Genomic DNA, 24730 nt, shown 5'->3' with positions numbered 1-24730 from the left:
TACTTACCTTTGTATTTAAATTATTATTGCTAGCTTAGCAGTTTGCCATTGCATTTGAGAGAATACTATTTTAATATCATTTTGGATTTGAAAATTACAACTTCAGAAAGAAAACTGGTCTTCTTACTTTCTACGCCCTTACACTTCTAAAAGAACGAACTATATGTGTTAAGTTTAAGTGACCTTCAGCAATAAAATCAAAAGTGATGTTATTATTTTTTTTTTCAAAGAAATTGGTTTTTATTTCAACTCTTTATAAATAACAGCCCCTCGCTCGAGTGATATACAACTCGCGATGATGTTACGTCTTTCTGAGGAATATTTTTTTTCTTTCATTCTAATCTGCCAAGCTGCGACAACGAGCGGCATCAAAACTCGCAGCTATGCAGGTTATAAAATAACCAACCCACCCCCCACACCACTGCCAGTTTTAACACTTCGCAGTATTTTTCAGAAAGTTCTAAGCTCGCGTTAAAACACTTGCGATACGTTTGAATTTCCCTGAAACAAATTGAGGTCAATTTGCTTTCCTTTTAAGTGACCGCTAAAAACCGCATAATGTTGACTGAAAAAAAAAATCTTCTGTTTGCTTAACGCAACGTGTTTTTTTTTTTTTTCAAAAAATTGAAAAATTATAATTTATTAACTCCTGGAGTTTTGGGAATTATAAATTTAATCAGAAAAACCTAGAACAAAAAAACATCGTTGGCTACCTAAATTATCTTTATTTTAAACTGCAATGGCTTTTTAAATATATTTTGTTGTTGTTTCTGGTTGTATTTCAAGCCAAAAAGATCCATAAAATATCAACCGCAAAATTCACAGCATTTCGATGAAAATTCAACCCGCTATACAAGTCCGCTTCAATGATGTCAATACAAAGACAACACTACAATGAAAATGACTTTGGAGTCCAAATTTTATTCAAATAAACACTATTTGTTTTTACTTCAGTGCTTCCTTTCGTGCGGAATATCACGCGTTTATACAGCTGGTTGAAAAATAGGGAAAGAATAAAGGCCTACGCAACAATGCCGAAAAGTAGAATAGGCCTTATCACGGTTTTCGATGCCATCTTGACGGGTAGGCAAAGCAGTTAGAGATTACAGTGTTTTACTCTGGGAATCCGACGGCAAATATCTTTTACAAAAATTGAAATCTGGACAACTTATGAGTTGTAAAGTTAAGATACTAGGCAAACGCTTTTATTCGCCGAGTTTGAAGGATGTAGCTGGACTAGAAATCGTTCAGTCACGTCTTTAATTTCCCATACATTTGTCTTTTTATATACTAATTAAAGACAAGTTTAAAATGGTTTGCAACCCAACACAATTTCATCGTCCACATCGAGGAGCAGTAAAAGAAAAGCTAAACAGATTCAACTTGCAAGTTTTTTATGCATCAATAAATTAAGCAACAAAATTGAATGCGAATTCGAGGTTTTTTTCCTTGCGGGCGACCCGTTCAGCTTTTCATAAATTTCTAATCGTTCACGTTTCCTACATTTAAAACAACTTGACTTCCAAAGGGCCTTTGTAAGTCAGTATATTTTTCAATTGTCATTTTAAAATAAAAATCCTGGCTTTTCGTTCGATTTAGGGCAACTGGCGGTTTAAATAAATCGTGAATGAAATGCAAAGGCGCACACAGAAGCTAAATAATGTAATGTGGTTTCTTTCTTGCGAACAACTCGTTCAACTTTAAAGAAATTTCTAATCGTTAACGTTTTCGAATTTTTAAAAAAACTTGACTTCCAGGGCCTTTGTACGTCATTACATCTTTCAATCATCATTTTACAATAAAAAACGTGGCTTTTTTTTAACGGTTTCAATAAATCGTGAATGAAATGCAAACGCGCACAGAGAATCCAATGCAATGTGGTGCAGTTGTCAATTATCCGTGTGTGGCCTGACCTATTTATATCATTATTCAATAAGAACGAGAGCCTGACTTGTTGTTAAGTTTTGAACGTCTAGTAGATTTATACGAAAACAATTAGATTATTCGCTCTCGACTTCTATGTGTGATAGTTGATGAGGGCGAAGCCCTCATCAACTATCCTGACTATCACACGTTAGAAATCGAGAGCGAATAATCGAATTGTTACTGATTTAGTAATAGCACAACTACGGCACGCACTTTGAGTGAACGGCTCTCAGTAACCTACAATTTAAATCCCAGAATTTTTTAAGTGTCTTTTAAGGTGAATAACAATCTATAATAAAATCCCAAATTCTCCACACTCCAAGGGAAACAGCAATTGCTTCCACTCTAGCTTTGTTATGATAATGACAGCATTATGTAATAGCCAAATATGGAAGACTGCAAGCGCCATGGTCTTCAATGCACTAATTCTGCTCTGGGTATGAGCAACAACATATCCGAATTAAATTTACGATATTCAGTTCTCCGCTTTAACGGGTGTTAGTTTTTGTTTTCCAAGCAACAAATAAGTAATTCTGCACGAGATAAAGTCCAGGAACTCAAGAAGAGTGAGAAGACTCATTCCCAGGAAGAGACCAAAGGTACCTCCCAAGTTTCCTGGTGGAAAAAGAAAAAGAATTAGAAAATTAAACGTGCAAAGTTATGAATGGCGCATTTTGAAAAAAAATTGGGCCTAACTTTCAAATTTCAGGGGCTGTCCCAATTTTTATCATCATCAATTTGGCCTCTTGTTTTCTCACCTTAGTTAATTATTGTTTTGAGGCTTGTCTTTATATACGAGGTAAGAAATTAATCGAGATTACAATATCTGTGCTACAAAACGCCGCAAATACGCGGTAACCAAACAAAACTTGCAACAAGTCCTATGCAGGGTTTCACAATAATACCAATGTACAGAAATACATAGATCACAGCATGTTGTATTTGGTGAGAAAAATTTCTGCTCATTTCTGCTCCTTGATATAAATTGCAGTACTATACTAACCAATCAGTGCCCAGATCTCATACAAAGGAGTCTGCTCAATAATATCATAGCTAAGATCTTCAAAATAGATGTCCAAAGAGACAATGTTGTCACTGCGGAAAAATGCAACATGAATCCAGAATTACATGTTTGTATAATTATAAACCCTGTCCCAAGATCCTAAGATGCTTACAAAATTATGGACAAACAAAAATTAATATTAAAACAAGTAGTAAAGTTGCACTTTTTCTAGTTTCATGGGTTCTGTTTTTGTTCTGCTGCAGCTAGCATCAAATAGCCCTTCTGATGGGGGAATAGTCCATGCCAGGTCTTACCCCCACCCCCCCCCCCACCCCCTCAACCCTGCATCCCCCTCAAAAGACTGTTACGCTACTTCAATAAGTCCCCGTTTGAGTCATGCGCACTGTGAGAGTAACACATCTTGCCCAAGAACCTAAAATAATAACCACGGTATAAGCCTCTAGCTAACCCGGACCTCTCAACCTGTAGACCTATAAGTTAATCACTATGAACGGCGTTAAATCAAGACAGCCAAGTAACACCTACTCTATGTATTTCTCCCTCTCAGCTCTCGTCATGTTTAAAAGAGGTTTATAGATCGCTCGATCAACTGGTAACTTCTCAGTGCCGTTGAGAAAAGACAGAAGAGGTTCAATGAAAGCTTCCCTTTGCAGACCACTGTAAGAGAAGGAAGTCTTGTATTCCACTTGCTCACAGGGCTCCGGACAGTCCTTCTCGCATTCTTTTCTCTTGCTGGAGGTGCCAAACTCTTCTGCAGTAGCAAATTATTTTATATATAAGATAAACGTGAGGAATATGAATAAACAAAAAAGCAAAATATCATTTTAGTCAAAAGGAAAGGGTTGGAAGGCAGAGGTAAGAATAATAAATGTGACTTCTGGAGACAGAAAAGATATACTGCATTAGGTTACACATGCCATGTTGAACTGATCAAGCATCCATCAAATTCAAAAGGAGAAATATGTGCCCAATACTTGTTTAAAATTGAAGGCCTTTACAAAATCGTGGCGTGTTTTCTAACCGGCCAGGGAAAACCTGTATATCTTTCGACTATTGGAAGTAAAAAGTAAACTCGTTATCATTTGGATGATTTCTTTATGGTTCACAATAGTAATTTCTTCATCAGCAGTAGTTGTTCAGATATAGTTGCTATTATTAGGATTTGTGTCCGTTTTAACGCGTCCTCCCCTTATTTTATTAAAGAATAGGTTGACTTACCATAGGATCGGAAAACACAGAGAACTGTGTCATTCGGCGCACAGATCGGAACTGAAGCGTCGGCTATAAAAAAGTAAAGACAATGGTCAATTCTAGCTTCCATCTAGTAACATAATATAAAAAAAGACTCAAGCTACATCTTCAATTACGGGACATCAGCTCTGCTAAAATTCAAAGTTTGGGGTTGCTACAAGAATAATTGTCAAAGTGACTTCACTTAAATGTTGCACTATCGCAGAGCTTTAGGATGATTTCAAGATTTTGATGAAAGAACCACTTTGCCCTTTAACCTTAAATGTAATGGTCCAACACTAGGTATTATCCACAGACTTACAAGTTAAACCCAACTTTTACAGCATAATTAACAAAAAAACATAAAAGAACTACTTCATTAATAGCTTCATCTAAAATTAAAAGTTATATTTAGGTTTAATTCAGAGACTAACTCATGCTATGAGTTCGTCTCCCAGCAGGTTTTTCCTACCCACGAGTTAAAACAATTCCTCTCGAAGCGTTGCAGGAATTCTTTTGAGACCATATTGCATCATAAACTACTATGTATTGCAAGATACTGTACAATTAGAGGATTCTGGATTTCGCATTTCAGGGCAAGAGTGGGGTTTCCGGGAAAAGAGGGCCAAGATATTTGGGTGTATAACTACAAATTGTCTGGACATGAGACTCGTTGTGAGAGATAAATATTACATTTTAACAGACATTTCTAAGTCCTAGAGAACGGCGTCCACTTTTATTTTGCACTTTCCTAAATGACATTGACTAGCTTTTTATCGAAGTCATACCTTTAAATTTAGGTGGAGTACAGCCGCAGGTTTTGATAGTGAAGTCATTCCGACATTTCAACAGACAAGCTGCTTTCGTATAGGCGGTGTAAGAATGGCTGTTGAACACATCAAGGGATCTTCTTGTGCAGTTGGTCGCATACGGGTGTTCCAGGTTAATTATCTGCAAGAAAGTGATTTGATAACAGTAAAACAACCTTATACAAACAACCCAATCCGTTACGTAATGCCTGTTCCCATGGGGAACAAGGTTAGGTCAAGTGATTGGACTTGTTTGTTAAGTTCTGGATTGTAACTTGGCTGCGATGTAAAACGCTTTTTTTTATTCTCCTATTCATCCATGAATAAGCGGTGGTTAGAACGTCCCACGAGAACTTGTGATTTGGGTGATTCTTAATGTGTTTAGCTGCCTCCGACTCCCCATTAACATCTGAATGGTCATTGACAAGAACCTAGTCCAGGTTGTGTGCTTTTTCGCCAATATATGTTTGTCCACAAATACATGTGCCTTTGTAAATGACGTGAGACGGATGAATGTTTTTGTCTTTTGGTTTAAAAATTGATTCAATCTTGCGTGTTTGCCAAATGATAAAGAAGTTGAAATTCTATTTGATGTATGTGCTTACTGTTTCTTTATGAATCTTTTACTCTTCGCTTCATTTTTATCATTTGGCATTTTGTTTTTATTTTGTACTTTTTTTTTATAGTTGATGTGATGTCTTAAACGATGTTATCAACTTAATAAATGTAGATGTAGATTTTAGCATTCTAGGAGCCTCACATCTCGCAAAACGAATAGCCACTAATTGGAAAGAAGAAGTTAAGTTAAAGTCATCAAACAATCGTTCATCAAATCTAGATATCCTGCTAAATTTGTAAATCAAGATATTTATGAGTTTGAAAACTCAAGAGGTGTGGAGACAATAATTCCTGTCCATTGGTTTGATGAAAGTACTAAAATCGGAATCTGTCAGACCATTCTGCAGCAAAAATGAAGTGGAAAGTAAAATATACTGATACATAAAGAAACTAAAAACATACTCCAAATGGAATTTCAACTTCTTTATCATTTGGCAAACGCGCAAGATTAAATCAAATTTCAAACCAAAAGACAAAAACATTCATCCGTCTCACGTCATTTAGAAAGGCACATGTATTTGTGGACAAACATATATTGGCGAAACAGCACACACAATCTGGAGGTTCGTGTCAACGAGCATTCAGATGTTAATGGGCAGTCGAAGCCAGCTAAACACATTTAAAATCACTCAATTCACAAGTTCTCGTGGGACGTTCTAACCACCACTAATTCATGGATAAAAAGGAGAATAAAAAAAGCGTTTACATCGCACGTTTCCATCCTGAACTTAACAAACATTTAGTCCAATCATTTGACCTAACCTTGTTCCCAATGGAAACTGGCATTACGTACCGGATAAAGCCTAAACTATAAAAACACCCAGCTTGATGCAAATTTTCACTCTGATGATGATCAAATTGATCATGATCGAAAACGTTAGGTCATATTTTCAACAGCTTTTAACCTTAATTTTCATATACAGAGTAATGATTTGTCCAAACTTATTTCACAAAGTAAACATTTTAAATCAGTTTTAGAAGAAAAAGAACTTTTTTCCAAATCTAAGGCTTAATAGTTTCTAACAAATAGAGGAATTTTATTTGCCATTTTTAGCCTAACAGGTTCTTAAATGTTGGGTTCCTAGTCGCGCATATTCACTGTATTATCAAAGCTTTCTGCACTCGTTACCTTTCTTCTTTTTATGGCACAAAGGGTAGATACGCCTGGTTGAATTTTGATGCCAAACTCTTCCACGATAGGAAATGTTTTTTGATCGTGTATCAGAATTGCAAGCCCTACAAAGGGGATTACAGTATTTGGCAGATAGCCATCTCTTTCAATATTCAGTCGAATCTTCAAACCACTGTTTTGACCGGCCAACGTAGCAAATAACAGTGAATTGTCGCCTTCTGCAGAATTAAACGTGAAGCACTTTCCAAATATGGAGCTTAGGTAGCTGGTAAAGTTATTTGCGTCGCAGTGTTTTCCATTGATGGAGCATGATTCGAACTGCGAGCTACTTGGTAAAAACATCTCTTCTAACTGATGACTCAGCAGCCCTTGGTATTTGTTTAAATCGTTGGTCGTTTTCAGGCGAGCAAACAGCTCTGGATTGCGTTTTTTGAAGTCTTCGTTTAAAATCTCTTTAGACCTTCTTGACAATAGAGAAATGTCTTCAAGCTTCCTTTCGATTTTCTCTATGTTAGAAGGTCTCGAAAATAATCGCCTGTATCTTCGAGCGTTGAAGGCATTGAGATTACACAGTGTTACAGCAGGGAAGGTAAGCTCGTTACCATCAGCACTGATGTGAGATGCTATTTTCGTGTTAAAGGGCCGCTTTTTAAATGCAATCACACAGATGCTAACTTGATAACTGCAGTAACCGAGGCACGCGACCATTGCCAAAGTCCAAAACAGTCTTCTGAAAAAGCTGTCAGCGAACAAAAACTTAGCACCGTGTAGAGTTGTTTCCTGTGCGAAGGAGCTTATTCCTTGCATTGTTAAGTGGTCGGAATCGGATTCTTTATCTTTGATTCCTTTGGTTCTTGGTTCGTGTACGTTTGGATCATTCATCCCAGCACTTTGCTGTTGTTCACCCTGTAATTTATCTTCTTGCATGATTAATTAGGCGAGAGCGGTGCTTGATTTTGTGATTTTCCAAAAACGTTTTAGAAATGGTAGACCTTTCAATCCACGGCGACACGGGCGCTGTCTTCGATATCTAACTGATTGTAAATTACCAGATGTCTCGTTTTTAGTGATCTCCTCTATGGTAATGATGTTATGGTAACGTCATAAAATTGTTTATAGTAAAAAGTGGTAAAATTTCTCGTTCGTTTTCGTTAAATGAAACCCATAATCTTGGGGTAGTTTTTTGTCTTGAATCTAATAAAATGTAGAAAAGAAACTTGTTTTTAAAAATAAATTCGTTTAAAACAGTTTAGCTTAATTGCTTTTGTTTACTTTCAGATATAGAAATGCAAATACCGGTGAACAATTTTTATAATTTCTTGTGCATTACCGTTAAAAGCGTTTGTGTATTTTGGCTCGAGATTATAGAAACAACACCGTGTTTGTAATATTCTTACTTATGATCTTTTTGTGTGTGTTTTTTTAGTTTCCCGGGCCGTTGTTGCATTTGAGGCATTTCATATATCTTTTTACATCGGATTTATTTGACGAAATCATTTTTACGAGGAGCTCCTTCATTTCACAATATCTAATATTGAAAAACAATAAACCTGTGCGTGCAATAATAATAATGCCAAGTTGAAGTCATGTCACCCACTTTACTCAAGTCAGGAGCGATGCTTCATTATGTTTTATTATTGTGTTTTATTATTTTACTATCAGTGTTTATAATTATGAGAACTCTGTTTTTAAAAAAAAAAACTCTTCGCACGAGCAACATTCAAATCATTCAAATCGTGATCGTCGCAGTCTTCCCCGAGCTTCCCCTTTCACTTTTTTTTTATAATTCCAATGCTTCAGTACGACTCCCTGGCAACTCCAAATTTAAAAACGTACAGTTAATCCTTTTGACATATGCACTAAAAGCTTACTTTTTTCAGTTTATCAAATATCACTTCGTTTGTCTTTGTTTTGGGCTGATCTTTGTTTTAACTAACCTGCAAACTATTTGATCTAGCCTTCAGGAACGAAATTAAAATAAAGCTCTTAATTAAAACCAAGGATCCTTAAAACGACTTTCAAAAGTGTGCATTTAATTAAAATAAAATGGACTCTAAAACAACAATATTTACATTTGAAACTGAATAACCCATAAGTGGCACCAAATCACGCACGCTTTGCTCTATAAAGGTGCGAAAATCTTCCGCGCACAAACTATTACCTATAGCGGCGCAATCTTATGGAATCTCCCTTCCAACGAAAGACAAGCCGAGTCCTTTGGACAACCTAAAGGTTTATTTAAACAAGTAAAGACACGGCATTCGTAGAAAGCAGCTTCTTCTTTAAATAGCTTATAATGAGAATTTTTAATATTAATGTAGGATTATGTGTAGTAGTTTTTTAAAAAGCTGATAATTTAACCGTGCTAAAGGGACACTGTCACAAGGATTTTAATGTTTTCGGTAAAAAGAACTAAAATTGGTGAATAGGCCTTCTCGTACATGAAATGCACCTAGTACATCAAAATTTTGATATAAAGTAAATTGTTTTTTAAGGAAAAAGGGAGCCATAATAATTTTCAGGTGTTTTTTTAGTCAAAAAGGATGAAACCTGAAAAAAGCCTGACTTTTTTAAGTTGAGATTTAAAGTTCATGATGGCATCACAATAATATCACTTGTTTATCGCTTGTTGTACTTTCATGGTAATTTTTAACAAAAATTGGACTTCTATTCGTAGATTACATATGTCTTTAGGCTCTTGAGATTTTTAAGGGAGACTGGTGACAGTGTCCCTTTTACAATAAATATTATCCATCCTCTTCACCTGAGGACAGGGACATTTTATAGAGTGCTCTAATCAGTGTAATAAGTTTATTTTGTTTCAACAGCATTCGATAATTGACAAATTCCATCGCGTCGCCAATTTTTTCAAGATAGTATGCAATGTAGTTAGACAAACACATCTTGTTTTATGCAATGGCCAAATACACGAGGCTGAAATATATATTTTTTCTGTACACAAAGTGTGCTCTGCGTATGAGCAGAAACCAATAAGGGTTAAAACGTGTAACTACCTATGATTTGCATTGTACAACGCTTTTGCACATTCGTTCCATTAAGTACCATATTTGGAAAATCAGGAGAAAACACTAATCAATCAAAAATAAATTTACAGCGCTCGCGCTCGATGGCGCGCGTAATCTTGTTTTTGAACAAACTTGTTTGAATAAAGTTGAATTTGGTGTAACTCCCCTGCTTTATCGTCGTTAAGTAGCCTGGAGAACTTCACTTGGATACACTTAAATGAATTTCTTTAGTCTCTCAGTGTAAGAAATTTACGTCGGTCGTTTATTTCGGAATGCAAGTTGCCCACCACGAGACCAAAAATGTTGTTTCGTGTATCAAAACGTGTGTAAAGCATTCGCGTACAAACTCTTCATGTTGCCAAATATGATACTTAGCAAAACTGAATATTCAGACGCTGTGAACACGCGTTACACGTTTCAACCACTTTATGAGTTTCTGGTATGAGCAATTTCAGTAAACTCTGAGATATTCAGTTCTCTACATTAACGGTTCTTGCTTTCCGGTTATAATGACACAAATGAGAGATCTTCCTGCAGATAAAGTCCAGGAACTCGAGAACAGTCAGAAGACTCATTCCCAGGAAAAGGCCAAAAGTTCCTCCCAAGTTTCCTGATGGAAAAGAGAACAAATTAGTTCTAATATACACAAACGGACAAAAAGTGACTAATAAAAAAGTCATAGTCAAAAAGTCTAAGTCATGCATGGTACATTTTTGGAAAAAGGTTGACCTAGATTTTTAAATGCCGTTGTTCGCAGTCATTCAAAGTTGCTTAGGGGGGAGGGGTAGCGTTATTGTCTTCTTTTTCTCCAAACCGGCCGCCAGAAGGGTGGTTCAACTGAGATATCTCCCCATTAAGCAATCTATTCGCTCAACACGACAAGAGCTTAATTAAAATGTTAGTAGAGATCATTTTTGCCAAATGCACGCAAAAACGTGTCCAAAACCTGTCGATGAGCTGTCTTAGTCATCTTTATCTTGTCTATATTTCCCATGCACTTTAGTCATTTATTACTATTTAAAGTCAATTATTATTATTTAAAGTTTCTTTCAAGTAAGAAATTAAGCCTGAAATCAACCATGGATAAAATATGTGCTGGGAAAGACGCTTTTACGAACAAGACAAAAGGACTTCGCAATAAGGACAATACAGCCAATTAGAAAAGTTACCTTTCATTCTGCCCTTTGACATGTTAAAAGGATGAACAAATGAAACAATTGCAGTACTAACCAATCAGTGCCCAGATCTCATACAAAGGAGTCTGCTCAATGATGTCGTAGCTTAGATCTTCAAAGTAGATGTCCAAGGAAACAATGTTGTCGCTGCGGAAAAGTACAACATGGATCTAGAATTACATGTTTGTAAACCAGCCTATCCTGAGGAACAAGCTGTAATGTGCTATTAGGCTCGGAAGAGGTTTTACTGTTACTTTCTCTTTAATGATTTACAGAACAAAGAAACAACCTATGAAACACAAGAAAATACAACTATAGTTGACTTGGTAGATTTGCTAATGCTTGTTCGACTTAGCATTCCACCCTGAGGGACTAGTCGCTTCTACCTGATTTTAAGCGGGTTCGGTTAAATCAAAACAACCAAGAAACACTTACTCTATGTATTTCTCCCTCTCAGCTCTCGTCATGTTCAACAGTGGTTTATAGATCTCTCTATCAACTGGTAATTTCTCAGTGCCGTTAAGAAAAGACAGAAGAGGTTCAATAAAAGCTTCCCTCTGCAGTCCACTATAAGAGAAGGAAGTCTTGTATTCCACTTGCTCACAGGGCTCTGGACAGTCCTTCTCGCATTCATTCTTCTTGCTCGAGGCGCCAAACTCTTCTGCAAGTGTATGATTCGTTAAGTTAGACTTGGGAGAATTGAATAGTAAAAAACGGAAGTATTATTTTAGTTCAAAAGGCGAGGTTGTAAGTTAAAGTTAAAAATGAAAAATGTGAATCGTCTGAAGACAAATTAATAATTAATAAAAAGCGGGCAATTCAGAGTACTGACTTAAAACATGGACATGTATTAAGCAAAACTGATCAAACAGACATCCATCAATTGCAAATTCAAAAGGAGAAATAATTGTTCACAAATCGTGGCATGTTTTTCAACCAATCAGGGGAAACCTGCTGTATAAGTAATCCGGAAAGTCATTCTCGTTTGGCTGATTTCCTTTAGGTTCATAACGTTAATTACTTTAGTTATGATTTCTCAGTTATGGTCGCTTTCATTAAGCTTTGCGTCGGTTTTAACGTTTCACAGTTTATTAAGGAATAGATTGACATACCATATGATCGGTAAACACAGAGCACTGTGTCATTCGGTGCACAGATGGGAATTGAGTCGTCGGCTATAACAAGTGAAAACAATGGTTAATTTTAGCTTTCATAAAACATAAAATAAAAACCCAATCTTTATCTTCGATCCCGTGACATCAGCCCTAAGCAAAATTCAAAGTTCAGAATTGCTACAAGACTTCGCTTAAATGTTGCTCTGTCGTAGAGCTTCAGGATGATTTCGAGATTTCGAAGTAAGAACCACCTTGCCCTATATCTCTCAATGCGATACTCCTATACTAGGGTTTATCCACAGACTTTAAAGTAACATCCAACCTTTACACCATAATAAACAAAATAAAAATGAAAGACCTACAAGATAACTTTTATCTAAGTAGTTACTCACGCTATGAGTCTGACTTCCAGAAGATTTTTCCTAACAATGATTTTATACAATTTTTCAAGGAGTTTTGCCGGGATTCTTTTGGGAGCATATTGCATCAAAATTTACCATGCGTATTAAAATACTGTACAATTAACGAATTATAGCTAAATGCGTTTAATTTTCCAGGCAAGACAGGGGTTTCTTTCCGAGAAAAGGCGGGCCAAGGTATTCTAGTGTCTGACCACTAATTGCCTGAACGTTTGACTCGGTGTGAAAGATTAATATCACACTTTCCTCGATTAAATCAAGTTCACACCTTTAAATTTAGGTGGAGTACAGCCGCAGGTTTTAATAGTGTAGTCATTCCGACATTTCAACAGGCAAGCTGCTTTAGTATAAGCCGTGTAAGAGTCGCTGTTGAACACATCAAGGGATCTTCTTGTGCAGTTGGTTGCATATGGATGTTCCAAGTTTATTATCTACAAAAAAGTGATTTCATAACAGTAAAGCAAATATACAAACAACCCAAGTACCTTTGTCAAGCATGGCTGGTACTAGACTCACTGGCGAGCTGGGTTGATCAACATATATGTGGCCGGCAAGCTGGCTGACTTAGAGACTGGCTTGCTGGTAAGCTCTGAATCTTTTTGCCTGCTTCACTGCCTGCCTGCCTGCTGCCTGCCTTGCTGGCTTGCTGGCTGGCTGTCTTGCTGGTTGGATGGATGGATGGATGGATGCAAGTATGTATGGAAATGCATGGATAGACTAAATGGAAGCATGTATTATCAAACCTTTTCTGCACTTACCTTTTTTCTTTTTATTGCACAAAGGGTAGATACGCCTGGTTGAATTTTGATGCCAAACTCTTCCACAATAGGAAATGTTTTTTGATCGTGTATCAGAATTGCAAGCCCTGCAAAGGGGATAAGAGTATTTGGCAGATAGCCATCCCTTTCAATATTCAGTCGAATCTTCAAACCACTGTTTTGACCGGCCAACGTAGCAAATAACGGTGAATTGTTGCCTTCTGCAGAATTAAACGTGAAGCACTTTCCAAACATAGGGCTTAGGTAGCTGGTAAAGTTATTTGCGTCGCAGTGTTTTCCATTGATAGAGCATGATTCGAACTGCGAGCTACTTGGTAAAATCATTTCTTCTAACTGATGACTCAGCATCCCTTGGTATTTGTTTAATTCTTTGGTCGTTTTTATGCGAGCGAAAAGTTCTGGATTGCGTTTTTTGAAGTCTTCGTTTAATATCTCTTTCGACCTTTTTGACATAAGAGAAATGTCTTCAAGTTTCTTTTCGATTATCCCTCTGTTAGAAGGATCCGAAAATAATTGCCTGTATCTTCGCGCGTTGAAGGCATTGAGATTACAAATTGTTACAGCAGGGAATGTAAGCTCGCTACCATCTGAACTGATGTTTGTTGTTATTTTTGTGTTGAAGGGCCGTTCATTAAATGCGGTCACACAGATGCTAACTTGATAGCCGCAGTAACCGAGGCTTGCTACAACTGCAAAAGCCCAAACCACTCTTCTGAAAAAGTTGTCAGCGAACAAAAACCTGGCACCGTGTAGAGTTGTTTCCTGAGCGAAGGACTTCAATTCTTCCATTTCAACATGGTCGGCGTTTGATTTTTTATGTTTGATGCCCTTGTTTCTTGACTCGTGTATTTTGAGATCATCCATCCCAACACTGTGCTGTTATTCACCTTGACATTTTTTCTTAAATTTAAAAGTAGGCGTGAACTTTGCGTGATTTTTTTGATTTCTAGAAACGTTTTAAAATTAAATTGGTAGATCTTTTAATCCATGGCGATACGGGCGCCGTCTTTAATAAACTGACTGACTATAGATTACCAGATGTCTTTTTATATAAAAAAATCTTTAGTTATGGAAATGATTCGATTCTAAGTAACGTCATAAAATTGCTTATTTCAGAAATTGTCAAATTGCTTCTCTGCTTTCGTTTATTGAAATTCATTGAGAACTTGATCTTAGGGTTTTTTAGTCTTGAAAGTGATAAAATATAAAGAAAACCCCCTTTTTCAAAAATAAAGTCGTTTAGATCAGTGTAGCTTTATTACGTTTGTTTACCATTTGATATAGAAATGCAAATTCATGAACAGTTTTTAATATACCCTTGTCATTAACGTTGAAGTCCTGTTTGTATGCTTCTTTTATTCGAAACTTGCTCTGGAAAATAATGAAAAACAAGAAATATAATACCATGCTGTACCTAACGACGTTTTTTAGTTTTCCTGCTTGCTGTTGCATTTGAGACGTTTAGCTTTTTATACCATTCTTTTTGCGAAAGTCTTTCAGGATTTGAAATTTAATTAAATCATTTTCAAAAAATAGACTCTTTCAATAAAAACTAATACTGCATGCTGAGAAACAATACATCTTAGCACGCATAATGATGACAAGTTGAAATTATCGAGGTTTGATTGTATTTCATTATTATTATTTTGAGAAAATTATTCATTAGAATTTTTTTAAAAAAAAACTTTGGCATTCCAAATTGCGATTATGTTAGACATTCTCGAAAAAAAAATAATTTTATTGATTCCAATGCTTCCATACAGCTCCCCGGCAACTCCAAATTTAAAAACGTCCAATTACCGTTCTGACATAAGCACTGCTACATATCATTAAAATTTAATATCATGTTGCTTTCATTTTATAGTTAATCAAATATTTACTTTTTCCCTTTTGTTTTTATTTCCTTTGAAAGATTGACGACAAACAGTCTCACGTCCGACAAAAATGACCAGCAGTTCTCATTGTTTTGAGCTGATTTTAACTCAACCAACGTGAAAACTATGTTGGCTCAAGCCTCCAGGAACGGAATTAACTCTTTAAGTGGCGAAATTACTCAAAAAAACACGTCTTTTTAACCTTTAAATTGCTTTTCTGGCGCTACGGTGCTAAATTTCGCTTAACTTTGCTAGAAATGCACTTTCTCACACTGCACGGCAAGATTTTAATGAAGATTTTATGTAAAAATGTGAAACATTTTTCTTTGGCGCATGCGCATAAGCCAAAATGTGGACTTGTTGGCGGAACTGTTCTGATTGTTTTTCCTTGCTTCTTTCCTTCTTTCCTCATCGTTTTTCTCTGCCTTTTTATTCTCGCTACAATCTTCTCTGTACATCCTTTCTTCCGGCCTGAAAAGGTTTGATATTTATCAAGGAAAAACCCTGGAAAGGAGACCTTGATCAAGGACTGGCATATTGGCCTATTTTACCACCAATTTTGCACCAAAAGCTAATCACTTTCTTGTCAATTAGCTCTGTCAGAATGCAGTCGATGTTCAAAATGGACAGTCGTGTGGAAAGACCTATTCGAACTGTATTGGTTGCATATCATAAAAAAATGAATCTCCTGACGTGCAAATCCCGAGAAAAATTCGGGTTTAGCATAATAATGGTTAAAGAAGGAAAGCAAAGCTAAAGAACTAAATAAAAACAAGGCATCCTTGAAACAACTTAAAAATAGAGTTTTTTAATTATAATGACAATATTTACATTGAAATTTTGGTACCAAACCTCGCACATTTTTCCCGAAAAAAGCACGAAAAGCTTTTTTCTTCCCCGGCCGCGGGAGTGAACATTGTACTGAGTGCTAGAATTAGAGTAAAAAAGGGAACTTTTATTTTATTTAAACCGTTTTTAACAAGTTGCAAGTCACTTCAAAGAAGGATGCTGTCTAGGTAGAAATAACAATACACTAGGCTGCAATATATGTTTTTTTTATTTTGCTCTGCGTATGACCAATGCATATTTTATTTAGTTAACTCTTTAGTTCACTAAATGAACGGTTTTTGTTTTCCGTTTCCTATTAAACAAGTGAGAGATTCTTCTAAGGATGTAAGTAATAGATGGTGCAGTTTTTGAAAAAAACATTGGACTTAATTTTCCAATTTTATTGTTCGCACTCTATCCCAACTGTTTAGGGGGAGGGTGTGGTATTTAATTACTTGATGTCAGTCTTATCCTCAATGCCAGCTGTCACGACAGTGTCTCAACTGGGTCAAGGTCACTGTTCGTATGCGTCCAAAAAGCAATAAAAGCTTTCTATGCTGTCTATATATTTCGACGCACTTTATTTTGCTTAAAAAAACGCCAGATATACGTCGTAGCCAAGGAACACTTGCAAAAAACAAGGACACTGGACTTCATCATAATAACAATGTGGTGCCTGCAGAATTACAAACGTTATGGTCAAAGTAAGCTGTGCTTAGTTAAGAAAGAGCTTTCCTCCTTTTCTGCCCTATGTCATCAAAAGATGAACAGACAATTGTAGAACTTACCAATCAGTGCCCAGATCTCATACAAAGGAGTCTGCTCAATGATGTCGTAGCTTAGATCTTCAAAATAGATGTCCAAGGAAACAATGTTGTCGCTGCGGAAAAATACAACAAGGATCTAGAATCACATGTTTGTGAACCTTGTGTATATGGTCAAACAAGAATTAATAAACAAACAAGTACAATTAAAGTTGTACTTTTTTAAGTTTCATAGGTTCTGTTTTTGTTCTGTAAAACATTGAAAGTACATAATTTAAGTAAAGAGTCTTCGGTTCGAAATGGCACAGCTAACGAACGATGAATCCCGTCGGTATTTGCTAGCATCGTCTTGTCTTTCAGATGGGAGAATGAACCATCCCAGGTCCTACCCTTTCCCCGCCCGCATTCCCCTTAAAGAATTGTTAGATTGTTCTAATAGTTCCGGTTCCTGGTTGAGTCATTGAACGCCAGTGGGAATATCGGCTTTGTGAGAGCCGTAAAGATTCTTACCAAAGAACGCAAAGTGTTGACACAAAGCAAGCCTCTAACCCAACAACTCAATCTGGGGACCAACGTGTCAATCATTATGAACAGATTTAAATCAAAACAACCAAATAACACTTACTCTATATATTTCTCCCTCTCAGCTCTCGTCATGTTCAGAAGAGGTTTGTAGATCGCTCGATCAACTGATAACTTCTCAGTGCCGTTAAGGAAAGACATGAGATGTTCAATAAGAACTTCCCTCTGCAGTCCACTGTAAGAGAAGGAAGTCTTATATTCCACCTGCTCACAGGGCTCCGGACAGTTCTTCTCGCATTCATTCTTCTTGCTAGAAGCGCCAAACTTTTCTGCCATAGCAAGTTATTTTATATAGTTAAGATTTGATAAGATAGGTCTGGGAGAACTGAATGTGAAAAAAAACCCGCAAAATATCATTTTAGTCGAAAGGAAAGGGCTGTAAGGAAAAGGTTAGAGTGATAAGTATGACTTTTGGAGACAGATAAGATATACGTGATTAGATTAGACATGCCATGTATTGAGCAAAAAATGATCAAACCGTCATCAAAAGGAGAAATAATTGCCCAATACTTGTTCAAACTCGAAGGCGCTCTAAAAATCGTGGCGTGTTTTCTATCCGGTCAGAGAAAACCTACTATATCTTTTGACCACTCGGAAGTAAAAAGAAATCTCATTGTCATTTGGCTGATATCTGATTGATTTATAACATTATTTCCTTTAGTTGATTGTTCAGAAATGGTCGCTTTCGTTTGGTTCTACGCAAGTGTACTCTCCATAGTATATGAAAGAAAAGATTGACATACCATATGATCGGTAAACACAGAGAACTGTGTCATTCGGTGCGCAGATAGGAACTGAATCGTCGGCTATAAAAAAGAGAAAACAATGGTTAATTCTAGCTTTCATTAAACATAATACAGACACAATCTACATCTTCAGTCCCGTGACATTAGTCGGTCATGCTAAAATTCAAAGCTCAGGATTGCTACAAGAATAATTGTCAAAAAGACTCCACTTAAATGTTGCGCTGTCACAGAGCTTTGGGATGAATTCAAGATTTTGAGGTAAGAGCCACCTTTCCCTATCTGCCTATAACCTTTAATGTAATGGCCCAACACTAGGAATTATCCACAAAATTAAAAGTTAATCAACTTTGACAGCATGATAAACAAAAAACATGAAAGAGCTACTCAATAGCTTCATCTAAATAGTTATCTTTGAGTTCGACTCCCAGCAGTTTTTTCCTACCCATGACTTTATACAATTCTTCTAGGAGCGTTGCCGGGATAATTTTTTGGGGGGCATATTGCGTCTAAAACTACCATGTATTGTACGATACTGAGAATTCAAAGTACAAAGTACAATTTGAGAATTCTGGTTTCAAGAATGCGTTTCACATTTCAGGGCAAGAGAGGGGATTTCGGGAAAAGCGAGCCATGGTATTTGATTGTCTGACTACAAATTGCCTGGACGTTTGACTCGATGTGAAGGATAAATATTACATCTTACGATACTGAGAATTCAAAGTACAAAGTACAATTTGAGAATTCTGGTTTCAAGAATGCGTTTTACATTTCAGGGCAAGAGAGGGGATTTCGGGAAAAGCGGGCCATGGTATTTGATTGTCTGACTACAAATTGCCTGGACGTTTGACTCGATGTGAAGGATAAATATTACATCTTAACAGACATTCCTAAGTCTTAAAGAACGACGTCCACTTTACTTTTGCAGTTTCCTAAATGGCATTGGACTAGCTTTTAATCGAAGCCATACCTTTAAATTTAGGTGGAGTACAGCCGCAAGTTTTGATAGTGTAATCATTCCGACATTTCAACAGACAAGCTGCTTTAGTATAGGCACTATAAGAGTCGCTGTTAAACACATCAAGGGATCTTCTCGTGCATTTGGTCGCATAGGGATGTTCCAGGTTAATTATCTGCAAGAAAGTGATTTGATAACAGTAAAGCATTTTTATTCAAACAACCCAAGTACCTTTGTCAAGCGTGGCTGGTAGACTCGCTGGCGAGCTGCGTTGATCAACATCTTTAATCATGTGACATACAGCTTATTCGAGAAAGGTTACCGCACGTGCTAAATACTAATAATAAAGCTACAAAAAAATTCCTCCTGAAAGGAAAGACAAAGTCTCCACCTGCAAAAATACCAACTTGTTCGTTTCCTCTAGGCCAATATGCAAAATTTCACAGAATACCCAGACCACCTTTCGGTTTTGTCGCGTGCACTTTTGTGCTTTATACCGACAACCTTTCTGGAATTATAGCTGTATATGGCCGGCTAGCTGGCTGACTCAATGACTGGCCTGCTGGTGGGCTGTGGATTTTTCAGGCTGGTTGGCTGCCTGTCTGCCAGTCCGCCTACCTACTTGCCTGCCCGGCTTGCCGGCTTGGTGGCCGGCAGGCAAGATGGATGGATGAATGGATGGATAGATGGATGGATGGATGGATGATGGATGGATGGATGGATGGATAGATAGATAGAAAACTTTATTTAACGACGGTAGCTTTGTTCAAAAATTACAAATAATTGCACTTTTGTTTTTCACAAAAGCAGTCAATTAATATATTAATTAAATTAAAAAGTGACTAGATTACAATATACAATTATCTATATAAATGTCTATGAACAAAAAAGGATCAAACGTTTTTACAAACTATTCTAAAGATCGACAGGGAGATTGAAAGATTCTAGTTTCTTTTTAAAAACTTTCATGGATTTTTCGTATTTCAGATCGTCTGGCAATGCATTCCAGATCTTGACTCCAGTATAAGTGAAACGTTTTCGGTAGTAGTCTGTTTTAACTACAGGTAAGGCTAGGTTCCTTCCTAAAGTGCTAAGATTATATACCAAACTGCCAATCTTTCTTGAAAAAATGTCTTTCTCGATGGATAGATGGATGCATGCATGCACGCATGCATGCAGGCAGGCATGGGTGCATGGATGCATGGATGCATGATGCATACATGTACAGTGAGAACCCGCGAGTAAGAACCTAATTTTTCCAGGTTAGCGTTAAGAGGTTCTTATATATGAATGAATGGTAGTTAACACAAATTTAGGCAATTTAGGTTCTTAATAGGTTCTTATTTTCTAAAGAAAATTTACATTGATCCTAAAAGAACTTTTAGTGGTATTCAGCCTATTCTTGTAACAAACGCTTCTTTTATTCTCCTATTCATTCATGAATAAGCGGTGGATAGAACGTCAAACGAAAACTTGTGATTTGGGTGATTCTTAATGTGTTTAGCTGGCTTCGACTGCCATTAACATCTGAATGCTCGTTGACACGAACCTCCAGGTTGCGAGCTGTTTCGCCAAATGCATAGATGTTTGTCCACAAATACATGGGCCTTTCTAAATGACGTGCGACGGATGAATGTTTTTGTCTTTCAGCTTGAAAATTGATTCAATCTTGCGAGTTTGACAAATGATAAAGAAGTTAAAATTCCATTTGGTGTATGTGCTTTTTTGAAACTTTACTTTCCATTTCGTTAAGCATTCTAGGAGCCTCACACCGTGCAAAACGAATAGCCACAAATTGGAACGAAGAAGTTAAAGTCACCAAACAATCATTCATCAAATCTGGATATCCTGCTAAATTTGTAAATGAAGTTATTTATGAGTTTGAAAACCCAAGAGGTTCGGAGACGATAATCCCTGTCCACTGGTTTGATGAAAGAACTAAAATCGGAATCCAACTACCGTTCTGCAGCAAAAATGAAGTGTTGTTGTTGAAAACATTTTCAACAGCTTTTAACCTTTATTTATTTTTAATATGAACAGTAATGATTTGTCCAAACTTATTTCCCAAAAGTAAACTTTTAAAATCAATTTTAGAAAATAAGAACCTGTTTCCAAAAATGTTAGGTTCTTATTCACGCGTATTCACTGTATTATCAAACCTTTTCTGTACTCACCTTTCTTCTTTTTATGGCACAAAGTGTAGACACACCTGGTTGAATTTTGATGCCAAACTCTTCCACGATAGGAAATGTTTTTTGATCGTGTATCAGAATTGCGAGCCCTGCAAAGGGGATTACAGTATTTGGCATATAGCCATCCCTTTCAATATTCAGTCGAATCTTCAAACCACTGTTTTGACCCGCCAACGTAGCAAATAACGGTGAATTGTCGCCTTCTGCAGAATTAAACGTGAAGCACTTTCCAAACATCGGGCTTAGGTAGCTGGTAAAGTTATTTGCGTCGCAGGGCTTTCCATTGATGGAGCATGATTCGAACTGCGAGCTACTTGGTAAAATCATTTCTTTTAATTGATGGCTTAGCATCCCTTGGTATTTGTTTAAATGTTTTGCCGTTTTTAGGCGAGCAAAAAGCTCTGGATTGCGTTTTTTGAAGTCTTCGTTTAATATCTCTTTAGACCTTTTTGAGAAAAGAGACTGAATGTCTTCAAGTTTCTTTTCTATTCTCTCTCTGTTGGAAGGTCTCGAGAATAATCGCCTGTATCTTCGAGCGTTGAAGGCATTGAGATTGCACAGTGTTACAGCAGGGAAGGGAAGGTCGCTTCCATCTGTATTGATGTGAGATGTTATTTTCGTGTTAAAGGGCCGCTTTTTAAATGCAATCACACAGTTGTAAACTTGATAACTGCAGTAACCGAGGCAGGCGACCATTGCCAGAGTCCAAAACACTCTTCTGAAAAAGCTGTCAGCGAACAAAAACCTAGCCCCATTAAGAGTTGTGTCTTGTGCGAAGGATCTTATTCCTTCCATTGCCAAGTTGTCGGAATCTGATTCTTTATCTTTGATTCCACTGGTTCTTGGGTCGAGTACGTTTGGATCATTTCCCCCAGCACTTTGCTGTTGTTCTCCTTGCAATCTATTTTCTTGCATGTTAAAGAAGGCGAGAGCGTTGCTTGATTTTGTGATTTCCAAAAGCGTTTAGAATTGGTAGACCTTTTAATCCATGGCGACACGGGCGCTGTCTTCGATAACTGATTGTAAATTACCAGATGTCTCGTTTATAGTGATCTCCTTTATGGTAATGTTGTTATGGTAACGTCATACAATTGCTTGTATTAAAAAGTGGTAAAATTGCTCGTGCGTTTTCGTTCAATGAAATTCATAATCTTAGGGTTATTTTTTGTCTTGAAAGTAATAAAATGTAGAAAGTGTTGCTTAATTGCTTTTGTTTACTTTCTGATATAGAAATGCAAATACCGGTGAACAAGTTTTATAATTTCCTGTGCATTACCGTTAAAAGCCTGTTTGTGTACTTTGGCTGAAGACAATATTTTCAACACGGAGATCGAGAGCCAACACCGTATTTGTAATATTCTCACTTGATGATCTTTTTTTTTAGTTTTCCAGTCCGTTGTTGCATTTAAAGCATTTAATATCATTTTTTTTATCGGATTTAATAATTAATTTAATCATTTTGGCGAGGACGTACTTCTTCATTTCACAATATCTAACATTGAAAAGCAATAAACCTGTGCGTGCATAATAATAATGTCAAGCTGAAGTCATGCCGCCCACTTTACTCAAGTCACGAGCGATGCTTCATTATGTTTTACTATTGTGTTTTATTATTTTACTATTAATGTTTATGAGAATATTTTTTTTTCTTTTAAAAAGAAAAAAGAAAACAACTCTTCGCACGAGCCACATTTAAATCGTGATCGTCGCAGGCCGGTCCCCAAGCTTCCCTTTCCTTTTTTTTAATTCCAATGCTTCAGTAGAGCTCCCTGGCAACTTGATCCAAATTTAATATCATACAGTTAATCCTTTTGACATATGCACTGGAAACAAATATCACATCCTTGTCATTGGTTTGGGCTCATTTTTGTCTTAACTAACCTGAAAACCATTTGATCAAGCCTTCAGGAACGAAATTAAAACTAAAGCATTTAATAAAATCCAGGCATTCTTGAAACGACGTTAAAAAGAGTTCATGTAATTTGAATATAATGGACTCTAAAACCACAATATTTACATTTGAAACTGAATATCCTACTAGTGGCACCAAATCACGTACACTTTGCCCTGTAAAGGCACAACAATCGTCCGCGCACAACTATTGTATTACCTATAGTAGCGCAATCTTATGGAACAGTCTTCCTGCCTTCGTAAGACAAGCAGAGTCCCTTTGACAATTTAAAGGTCGACTAAATAAGTAAAGGCACGGCATTCCTGGAAAGCAACTTCTTCTTTAAATAGCTTATAATTATTTGTAGTTATTTTTAAAAGGCGGATGATTTAACCTTGTTAAAGGGTCACTGTCACAGGGATTTTAATGCTTTTCGGTAAAAAGTACTAAAATTGGGGAATAGGTCATCTCCTACATGAAATGCACCTAGTAAAGCACGATGGAGACATAAAATAAATTGGTGTTGAAGGAAGAAGGGGACCATAATAATTTTTATGTCTTTTTGTTTTTCAGTCCAAAAAGACGAAACTTGAAAAATAAAGCCAATAACGTTGAGATCTAAAGTTCCTGATGGCATCACAATAATATCACTTGTTTATCGCTTCTTGTACTTTATGGTGATTTTTAACAAAAATTGGACTTCTTTTCGTGGATTCCATATGTCTTTAGTCTCTTGAGTTTTTTTAAGGGAAACTGGTGACAGTGTCCCTTTAAAACACTGAAATATTATATATCCATCTTCCTCCTCCGAGGACTCGGGACATTGTATAGGTGTAATCAGTATAACAAGTTTATTTTGTTTTAACAGCATTCAATAATTGGCAAATCACATCTCGTCGCCAATTTTTTAAAGATAGGATGCAATCTAGTTAGACATACACAACTTGTTTTAAGCAATGGCCAAATACATGAGGCTGAAATATATATATCATTCTGTGCATAAAGTGTGCTCGGCGTATAAACAGAAACCAATGAGGGTTACAACATGAGTAACTCTCTATGATTCGCATCGTACAAAGCGTTTCCACATTCGTTGCAGGAGAAAAAAATTAACAAATCAAAATTTAATTTCCCCCCCCCCCTTCCAGAGCCTGGAGAACTTCACTTGGAAACACTTAATGAACTTCTTTAGTTTCTGTGAGAAATTTATGTCGTTTATTTCGGAATGCAAGCTAAGTAGCTTTCTGCGAGACCGAAAATGTTGTATTGTGTATCAAAACGCATACAAACTCTTCATGTTTTCAAATATGATACTTAGCAAAAATGAATATTCAGACGCTGGAACGCGTTTTACATGTTTCAACCTCTTATGAGTTTCTGGTATGAGCAATAACATATTTCAATACACTCTGAGATACTCAGTTCTCCGCATTAACAGTTCTTGCTTTGCGGTTCTTATGAAACATTTGAGAGATTCTTCCGAAAATAAAGTCCAGGAACTCAAGAACAGTCAGTAGACTCATTCCCAGGAAAAGACCAAAAGTTCCTCCCAAGTTTCCTGATAGAAAAGAGAAAAAAATAGTTTTAACTTTAAATATATAGTGATAAATGACTAAAGTGCATGGAAAATATAAACAAGATAAAG

The 24730-nt window shown here is 36.6% G+C and overlaps 3 protein-coding genes across 7 annotated transcripts in view; all 3 read right to left on the bottom strand.

Moving 5' to 3' along the window:
• Window positions 1-774: 774 nt before the first annotated feature.
• On the bottom strand, window positions 775-22219 carry LOC144642512 (acid-sensing ion channel 2-like). Of its 3 annotated transcripts, none has more exons than XM_078501478.1 (6): window positions 6737-7750; window positions 4969-5131; window positions 4169-4231; window positions 3476-3701; window positions 2930-3021; window positions 775-2541 (listed from the first exon to the last, which is right to left on the bottom strand). In XM_078501478.1, the coding sequence occupies exons 1-6, from the start codon at window positions 7664-7666 to the stop codon at window positions 2402-2404; spliced, it is 1614 nt and encodes a 537-aa protein (XP_078357604.1). In that variant the 5' UTR covers window positions 7667-7750; the 3' UTR covers window positions 775-2401. The 3 variants fall into 3 exon arrangements, 2 of the variants coding, with proteins under 2 accessions (XP_078357604.1, XP_078357603.1); XM_078501477.1 differs by lacking the exons at window positions 2930-3021; window positions 3476-3701; window positions 4169-4231; window positions 4969-5131; window positions 6737-7750 and adding exons at window positions 16744-16835; window positions 17345-17570; window positions 18045-18107; window positions 19015-19177; window positions 21177-22219 and having other exon boundaries at window positions 785-2541; XR_013568741.1 differs by lacking the exons at window positions 775-2541; window positions 2930-3021; window positions 3476-3701; ... (1 more) ...; window positions 4969-5131; window positions 6737-7750 and adding exons at window positions 16737-16835; window positions 16924-17570; window positions 18045-18107; window positions 19015-19177; window positions 21177-22219.
• LOC144642515 (acid-sensing ion channel 2-like) overlaps window positions 8589-24730 on the bottom strand; it is a 21015-nt gene continuing 4873 nt past the window's right edge. The window contains exons 1-6 of one of the 3 annotated variants that reach the window (XM_078501483.1): window positions 13233-14245; window positions 12743-12905; window positions 12053-12115; window positions 11376-11601; window positions 10996-11087; window positions 8598-10375 (exon numbers count right to left, since the gene is read on the bottom strand). In XM_078501483.1, coding sequence (XP_078357609.1) covers window positions 10236-10375; window positions 10996-11087; window positions 11376-11601; window positions 12053-12115; window positions 12743-12905; window positions 13233-14117 — 1569 coding nt within the window. In that variant the 5' untranslated portion in view covers window positions 14118-14245 and the 3' untranslated portion in view covers window positions 8598-10235. Of the gene's footprint in view, window positions 10376-10995; window positions 11088-11375; window positions 11602-12052; window positions 12116-12742; window positions 12906-13232; window positions 14246-24236; window positions 24644-24730 lie in introns of those variants that run through there. The other 2 variants (XM_078501480.1, XM_078501482.1) reach the window with 2 other exon arrangements.
• LOC144642510 (acid-sensing ion channel 2-like) overlaps window positions 16064-24730 on the bottom strand; it is a 20874-nt gene continuing 12207 nt past the window's right edge. The window contains exon 7 of the mRNA XM_078501475.1: window positions 16064-16301. Within this exon, the coding sequence (XP_078357601.1) occupies window positions 16232-16301 (70 nt within the window). The 3' untranslated portion in view covers window positions 16064-16231. The remainder of the gene's footprint in view (window positions 16302-24730) is intronic.

Source organism: Oculina patagonica, chromosome 2 (assembly GCF_052425735.1).
Source record: "Oculina patagonica isolate OP01 chromosome 2, crgOcupat, whole genome shotgun sequence".
Lineage (NCBI taxonomy): Eukaryota > Metazoa > Cnidaria > Anthozoa > Scleractinia > Oculinidae > Oculina > Oculina patagonica.
This window is presented reverse-complemented; position numbering and strand designations above follow the sequence as displayed.

What these genes read in the sequence shown, in the direction of transcription:
- LOC144642512 (XM_078501477.1), bottom strand. Translation starts at nt 22,109, where the DNA reads ATGCAAGAAAATAGATTGCAAGGAGAACAACAGCAAAGTGCTGGGGGA. An exon ending in GAGAGGGAGAAATATATAGA is followed by an intron (nt 16,836 to 17,344) that starts GTAAGTGTTATT and finishes ATTTTTCCGCAG; the next exon opens with CGACAACATTGTTTCCTTGG. An exon ending in TGAGATCTGGGCACTGATTG is followed by an intron (nt 2,542 to 16,743) that starts GTAAGTTCTACA and finishes TTTTTCCACCAG; the next exon opens with GAAACTTGGGAGGTACCTTT.